This window comes from Poecile atricapillus, chromosome 1, assembly GCF_030490865.1.
Source record: "Poecile atricapillus isolate bPoeAtr1 chromosome 1, bPoeAtr1.hap1, whole genome shotgun sequence".
NCBI classification, from domain to species: Eukaryota; Metazoa; Chordata; class Aves; order Passeriformes; family Paridae; genus Poecile; species Poecile atricapillus.
Genome location: NC_081249.1, coordinates 146,913,032 through 146,921,252, shown reverse-complemented (window position 1 = coordinate 146,921,252; position 8,221 = coordinate 146,913,032). Strand labels below are relative to the sequence as shown.

The following is an 8,221-nucleotide window of genomic DNA, read 5'->3' as shown; positions in this document are numbered from 1 at the left end:
TCCAGTATGCTACCATTTTATGGAAAGCTTTCTCTTTCAACCCTGACCCAAAAATGAGCAATCATTTTGACAATCAAAATCTTGTTCTAGCTGCAGGATGTCTTCTATCTTTCCACAACTGCCAAAATACATCACCAATACTGTATATTGCTGTTAAATCAGCAGCTATACTGAAGATTTTACCTGCAAAATCACAGATCAGATTTTACACATTTAAGGCATTTATTTAGCAACAACCAACAAAACTTCAATGGGAAAAAATAATATACCCTTTGCATTGCTTCTTTTTATTCACGGTTCAGACAGAATTCATAAGATTCCAGAGAAAATTCTGTGGAAACAAGGCAAAGCCTCTAGAAAATGTTTCTGATTTAAAACCACCCCAACTCCCACTCCCTTTAACCAAAAGTTAGATCTTAAAATGTGGAATAGATGAGTGTGTTTGAAAGTTCATGGTGCAAAACAGAGGAGGATGGCAAAACCTCCTCAGATTTATCAAAAACTACAGCTATCCCACTCTTTACATAAACACAGTCCTCTCCCTTCCCTTTTTCCTCTCTGCTTCTATCCACCCTGCAAAAAAATCAATATATACGAACATCAGCAGCAACTTTGATGATAGGCAATGATCCTTTTTGGCATCAGTCTGTGACAAGATCGTTGATTCTCTATCTTTAAATTACATCATAGCTGTGTAAAGTACGCAGTGATATCCCAGACACGAACTCTTCACATCCGCTGTCGATACCTCAGCAAGATCCAGACTGCTGTTGCGGCAAGCGCCAGGCCTGGCACAAGAATGGCTGCCAGAGGAAGCCCACCTGATTCTCCATCTCCTCGATGAGCCACAGGGCCATTCTGTGGCTGCAACTACAAGAAAAAAAAATTATTTATGTAAAACCCATAACAAGAGAGTCCCCAGCTCTGTGTCTGGACCAGGTGGTTCTGTAGGAATGTCGAAACTAGTTTCCCCAGGTACCTGCAGACCCCATGCACAGGAGGGTTAAAACAGCTTAGAATGGACTGAACTTCAATGCAGGGTACCCAGTCACTACCAGGCACCCTCATGTTTCTCTGCCACTTTCTAAACCAGGACTCAAGTGGAACAGGACACACCTCATACAGCAGAAGAAATGACACACATACCCAGTAACCCCTTGACGCACTTGCCACCACACCATCTCCTGCTCTCTTTACCAGGAAAAAGACATCAATACTTCTCTCTGGTTTTCTTATCTGCCTTATACACTGGTCCAGAAGACTTACTCCTTAGTTAAGGGAGTAGAAAAGGAATCTCAAGCCACCTCTCCCCACCAACATGCTTTGGATAGATCAGTATTTCTTTTGTCAACTTCCGTTTGGGAATTGATTGAATTGAGATTAAGGGTTCATCTCTTTTAACATGTAAAATGGTGCCAGTATATTTAAACTATAGTAGTCCATATTTCCTATTATTGTAAAATCATTTATGATGGAAAGAACTCTTAGATTACCAAGTCCAACTGCTAACCCAGCATGGCCACGCTTACCATTAAACTAAGTGCCACATCTGCACATTTTTTAAATGTCTTCAGGGACAGTGACTCAAGCACTTCCCTCAGCAGCCCGTTCCACTGCATGACAACCCTCTCAGTGAAGAAATTTCTAACACCCAATCTAAACTTCCGCTTCAATAATTTTGAACATTATGCAACTTGAGGAAGTCTCCATTTGTGCTGTCACTTGTTGCCTGGGAGAAGAGGCCAGCCCCCACCTGGCTACAGCCTCCTTCCAGGTGGTTGTAGAGAGTGGTAAGGTCTCCCTTGAGCTTCCTTTTCTCCAGGCTAAAGACCCCCAGCTCCCTCAGCTGCTCCTCCCTCAGACTTGTGCTGCAGACCCTTCACCTGTTTTATTCCCCTCCTCTGGACTCGCTCCAGCACCTCAACATCTGTCTTGTACTGCTGGGCTGCACACACATTTCAACACCAACATGAGTGATGGCCTCTAAAACAGAAGTTTTAAAAAAAGAAGAACTGGAGTTCTGTCTCCAATAAGATGTTGGCCACTGAAATAAAACTGGGCAACTTGAGATTCTGTCTTCACACACAAACCATTACCTCTGAGCAAGGAGACCACTGAGCAAACACAACACACTCCAGCAAAACAAAGACCTGGGGACATCTCCAAACCCACCTTTTCAATAATACAAAGTAATACAGAGACAATAACAGCTGAGGCAATGAGAGAAGGTCATAGATAAAACAGAATTTCTATATGCACATATCACACTGAGCACCTGGAGACAGTACTCTTCTTCATCATGAAATAGCCATCAGTCATAGAAACCAGTCTAAACAGAGCCAGAAATAACCTTAAGAAACAGGCAAAACATACCCTGCGCTGAATTTTCAGAGACACGTAATAGCCTGCATTCCTGAACAGTTCCACAGCATCCTTGTGCCGCAAATCCTTCAAGTCTTTGCCATTGATCTAGCGAAAAAAGAAAAGGAGAACCAGATGCTGAAGGTAAAAAACAAATTATTAATGATGCAGGCTAACATAGGAAGGATAAGACATTAAAATCTTCATGTTTCACAAAATTCTGCATTTGGGGCATGATACTATAATCATAAAGATCCTAATTAATTAATTAATATTACGATCTATTTTTATATGTTGAGACAGAACATGACAAACTCCAAGCAAAAACATAGAGCTACTGAAAAAAACTACCTGGAACCAAAATAAGAATAAAAGACCACAGTTGTGTCAATAGCAGCTTCTAATGCTGTTGCTTTACTGGAAACAAATCAAAGGTGTGATTCTGACAGGTAATGAACATAAAAGAGCAGCTGCAGCAAATTATTATTTTGAGTCTCTTCCCTTGTTTCCTCTACTGGTGCACCTTTGAAACGTTTCTATTTGGGAGAGTGTTGTAAACACACTCCTATAAGCACACAGATGTAGCAAAACCAACCAAAAAAAGTTTACTTACATACTTATTGGCATCCACTTGCAAGTGTTGGAATTTTTCTTATTTTAAAATAATATATCATGGCACAGGGTTTTATAACCCACTTGATTTCATTTGTTGAGTGAATTCATCCTAATTTTTCATTTTCACCCCCATTACCCCTAATTGTATCCCCTAAGATCAGGTCCAGTGCCTCCCTTTTCTATATTTAGACACCCCAAACAGAAGTACGTGTGTTTGGGGAAACAAACAAGTGCAAGGAAGAAGAGAATATTCTCTGTTTAGCTTAATATCTCTTTCTGGATCAATAATAGGCTCCAATTAGTGCAAGGTAGTCTATAGAGACTAAAAAAGATCACATGTGGAACATAATAAGCAAGTATATAATAAAATTAGGGAGTACAAAAAGGTTGTGTATCATACTAGGAGAGGCTGCTTCTTCACCCATCACTTTGTAAAGCTTGTTTGTTGCATGATTGCCAGCTATCTGAAGAACCAGTGGGTGTAAACATCAGACACTTGAAAACGATTTTCTAAAAGGAGAAGCAGCCTATGTTATTCTTGAGGAGCTGAAATGAAGAGAAGAATATTATAGCCCAGAAGTTTTATAGTTTAAAAATCCCCTTGTGCAGAAGGATCAGAAATCATCGATTACCAGTCAAAAAATGGAAACTGAAGAGGGGGAAAACCTTTATTTACACATGCATAAATGATAATCCACTGTAAGCAAGGGAAGGTCTGATGGATCTAAAACCTTAAGGAGGCAAGTCACAGAGGAAACAAAAGCACAGCACCACAGAGCTGTGGCAAATCAAGAAGGCAGAAGAGATAAGCCCATGTGTAGAGGCACTCACCTCCCTAGTGCTCAGAGCTCTCCCCAGATCCTCAAGACAACTCCTCTATGGAGTTTGTTTGATCATCTAATTCAGTCACCACATCCTTCTTCTCTATGCCCTGTGATGGAAAACCTGCCTCTCACTTCACAACACCGATCCAGAACACAGGGGACAACAGAAGAAAGGGCTTACCGCTAAAATTTTATCTCCTTCTTGTAATCGGCCATCAAGGTAAGCTGCCCCATCCTTTTTGATCCAGCTGACATAGATGCTGTTGTCATTGGCAATGTACTGCTGATCAGTCCCACCAACAATGTTGAAGCCCAACCCTAAGGTAAGCCAAAGAGAAAGCTGATGAGAAAAAGCTCAAAGCTTCAAACATTCTTGCTGTCTTGTTTGCTGGGGACTGCAACCTCCCATGTTGTCTTCCTGTCTCCACCATACAAAAAGTCACAGCACACAAATATGCATCACCCTTTCCAACAACCTTTCCATTGTCCAGAAAAGTTATTCTCATCAAACTGGTCTTGAAAGCAGAGGAGAGACACTAAATGCCTGAGGACCCCAGACGTTTCATTACACAAAACATCTGTGAGCTGTTCCAGTGGGTGCTGGGGAATACTGAGGGGCATGCTGTCATTTCTGAGAGGCTGATTCAGCCCTCAGCAGGAATATACTTCTTCAGCACAATATGAAAGAAAGTGAAAGTATTCTGTATTTCACATGAGGTTATAGTAAATCACTACCTTTGAGCTACAAGAAATCACCTCTGACAAGTGTTTTGTGAGCTGGGAAAGAGGGTAAGGAAAGGCAAGGAGCATTAGACCCTGTCTACAGATGAGGAAACAGGCAAGGAGAACTGTGCTACCAGCTTGAGGGCACCCAGAGCTCAGAGGGCTCCCCTTCCAGTTCTCAGGAGCTGGATGTGTAACGTGGTTTGCCTCCAAGAATACGATTAGGCTACACAAAGCTACTTCAAATTGTACACAATCACTTTGTTCTGTTTCATTAATTCAAACATGACAGGAAATAAAGAAAAAGTTTGCAGATTTAGTGCAAAACAGAAAGGAATACACATACATTTATTAGAACTGATGTCACCTTCACATTTTTGCCATTTTGTATTATTCTTTAAAGGAAGCCTCAGTTACAGATATCTAGCTGGATCCAGCTTCTGGATTAAAGTTAAGACTTCTTGTTTCATTGAAACCCAGAAGAATAAATTGAATCTAAAGTCCAGAAACCCAGAGATTACAAGAGCACATTCCCCACTGTACATGCAGCTAAGTTTCTCTCCAAATAAAAATGCATGACAAGGGACAGGAAAGATTCCCTAAGAGGCTTACAATGAAAAAAGAAAGAAGAGCTAAGGAAAAAGAAAAAAAGAAATCAAATACACAATCAAAGTAAATGGAAAAAAAAAAACCAACTTTTTTTTCTGACATAAACCAGTCATCCAAAAGTTATTGTCAAGAACAGCTGAGGGCAAGTTCTGCCCACGTTCAGCCAGACTGATTTATTTGTTTTCGTTTTCTTTCTTATTTTCTCTTAAAGTTGGGACTGGAAACCTTGGGAAGAAGAGTTTCAAATGAAAGTAAAACCACCTTATGCCTGCTGGGAAGCAGCATTTTAAATTAGTCACAGGAGATCAAAGCATTTACAAAATGAGTCATGGTATTTTAAGTGTGCATCTACAGCTGGGAAGTAAAGAAATATTAGCAGCAATTTTGCCACATCTTTTTTTTTCCTTCCCTTCCTGGCAGCTTCAGACAAGTGAGGAAAAAAATGAAAGTGACAGAAAATTGAAGAAATACTGACATAGCAACTAGAATAATATCTATTTCAAAAAGGGCCAGTTGTGTACAGTAATACACCCTTCAACACAAAATGAAAAATAATTAAAAGTCCACACTCCTAAAAATTATTTGTCATAAAGTCTGTAACTTAGGAAAGGGGGAAATCAATACTACAGAAAGTATAAGGTTTAATCAACACTTATTAAAAAGCCAGAAAGAAGGAAACAGGATCTCAGAACACATTGATTCTCTCTCATATATAAAACCCCTAAAATAGATAGGTAGATAGATGATAGATAGATAGATAGATAGATAGATAGATAGACAGATAGATAGATATGATATGAAAAAATATATATATTGCAATGTTTTACCCACGACTGGAAGAATAATCAAGAGTCACAGCTTTCATCAGCAGAGGCAGATCTTCGTGACAAAGAGGCTGCAGCTTGTGCTAGACCAAGTTAAGTATTCAGAGGGCTTTTTCACTGTGTCTTTCCTTTCCAGCACTCAGATTTCCACTCTGCCTAAAAATATCTTCCCTATCAAACCTCAAGCTCTTTGCTATTCTCTCCCTTCCAGTTCATGCAGCCACAGAAAGAGACACAGCACAGCAGGAAGAAAAGGAGCAAGGGGAGACAGCATATAGCACTAAATCTCTTGTCTACGAGAGACCAGAAGCAGAACACCAGAGCTTTAAAAAGCAGACTCTGGGCTAAACTTCTGACCCTCCCTCAGGCTGCAGACCTCCCTCACTTACCCTTTCTGAACTAAAAAGTCCCTCAAAAACGCCTTAAAAAAAAAAACAGGACTGGCAGGATTAGGAAATAAGAGACTGAACACAACAAAATTTGAAAAGAGATAAATATACACTGTCCTGCCACTGGGAATATATTCACAACCAATGCAAACTTTTGCCAGAGATGTTTAGCATCAGACCTGTTTTTAAAGTTGCAGTCAAAACTCCAAGAGATTACAGTACATCACAGATAACAGTGTTTTGTTCCTTCCATAGAAATGAGTAATAATTCACACGGTAAGTGCATCGAGGCCATAAAGGGCTGTAGGACCTTCAAATCAAGTAACCTAGTAAAAACCCTAAATCTAAAGATGCACAGCCCATCTCAATGGCTGGACATATGCTCCTCATGGTAATCAAAACTGAAATCACAGTGGTCACATTCAAGACCATTCTCAACTCTGCCCTTTAACATTCCCTTACATCTTGCTTAAATTTTAGCTCCCCAGATGTATGGAAACAGCCTTCCCATAAGAACCAGCCTAATTTGGCACAGTTTTCCCTGACATGCACAGCTCCATTAGCTTAAGCTCATAGCTATGCAGGGAGGGCTACACAGCGTTCAGACCAGAGGTCAATATGGCATGATCTGGCAAGCAGGGGAGGCAAAGGGCTGCTCCCTGGGCTGACACCCTCTGGGTTCTGACCACCAACATGAGGGCCAGGACCAACACCAGCCCTGCACGGGACCTACCTCCACTCCAGAGAAAGGAAACACGGTGGGTGCTGGGATTTCTGGGGAGCCCCCGGAGCCAAGGCTGCAGCACCCAGCAGTTGTGCGGAACTGAAGGGCTGCCACATTTTCGTTCCTGCTCCTTTTGATTAAAGAGAAAGCCTCATACACCAAAGTACAACTCTAGCTCCAAAAGCTCTCCTGGAGCCTGCCATTCTCTATAGCCAGTATTTTTCTCCAGAGCTGTACATTTTGTACCAACTTGCCTCACTTCTGAATGTGTGATTTAATGGCACCATAAATCCTGTAAAAATGCAAGGTTTCCATGAGCGCACCTTCAGCTGAAACACGATAAGCAAAGCCTAAAAATGCTCCAAGAAGTGCCCTATTCCCTCTTCCTTCCAGCCTATGCTCCTCGCTCTCACCACCCCAAAGCCTCTCAAGGTACGCTGCAGAGTGAACGCCAAGCTGACAGTACTAGGGACAGAATCTGGGCACGTGATTTTCAAATGGTCCCTTACTCAGGGTATCCAACGCGGCTGGGCGCTCAGGGGCTGCCGCCTCACTTGGAAGCGACAGCTCCACGGGAGATGACAGCTTCCAGGGAAAACCAGAGGCGACCTGTCCGTGGGGACACCAGCCTCTACCGGAGCTCCCGCACAGGACGGACCCTGACCCAGCCAGCTTTCCCTCACGCAGGCCACGAGCTTTTCCCGCAGCAGCGTATCCGCCACGGCTGTTTCCAGGGGGAGGCCCCTGGGCCCGACACCTCTGGCCGCCGTGTCTCTATCCTCGCTGCCGGGACCCTCCCTCCGCCGCCCCACTGCCCGCCACGGCCGCTGCCACCCCGCGCTTCCGCTGCGGCCTCCCCGGGGCTGCGCAGGCCTCGGCGCGGCTGCCCCTGCCCGGGAGCCGCCGCGGACTCGGCGTGGAGAGGCCGACCCCGCCTTACCTGAAGGTCTGCGGGTGAGGCTGATGATCTCCTCGACGAAGCCGCTGCCCGCCACGCTGCCGTTCATGCTGCGGCCTGAAGGAGAACTCGGCTCCCGGGGCAGCCGCTCTCGCCTCCTCGGCCGCCGCCGGGCCGCGCCGCGGAGCGCTGGGAGTTGTAGTCCCCGCGGGACGGGGCTGCTCCCACCGGCGCCCGGAGCCGCCGCCGGCGCT

General features: G+C 43.7%; 1 protein-coding gene across 1 annotated transcript; it reads right to left on the bottom strand.

Moving 5' to 3' along the window:
• Positions 1-203: 203 nt before the first annotated feature.
• On the bottom strand, positions 204-8,221 carry SYNJ2BP (synaptojanin 2 binding protein). The gene is made up of 4 exons (XM_058856924.1): positions 8,010-8,221; positions 3,982-4,118; positions 2,374-2,469; positions 204-870 (listed from the first exon to the last, which is right to left on the bottom strand). The coding sequence occupies exons 1-4, from the start codon at positions 8,074-8,076 to the stop codon at positions 730-732; spliced, it is 441 nt and encodes a 146-aa protein (XP_058712907.1). The 5' UTR covers positions 8,077-8,221; the 3' UTR covers positions 204-729.

Coding starts and splice junctions, on each gene's coding strand:
- SYNJ2BP (XM_058856924.1), bottom strand. CDS start 8,076: ATGAACGGCAGCGTGGCGGGCAGCGGCTTCGTCGAGGAGATCATCAGC. Junction 2,470..3,981: donor AAGGAGATAAAATTTTAGCG/GTAAGCCCTTTC, acceptor TTTTTTCGCTAG/ATCAATGGCAAAGACTTGAA. Junction 871..2,373: donor CTCTGAAAATTCAGCGCAGG/GTATGTTTTGCC, acceptor TTTTTCTTGTAG/TTGCAGCCACAGAATGGCCC.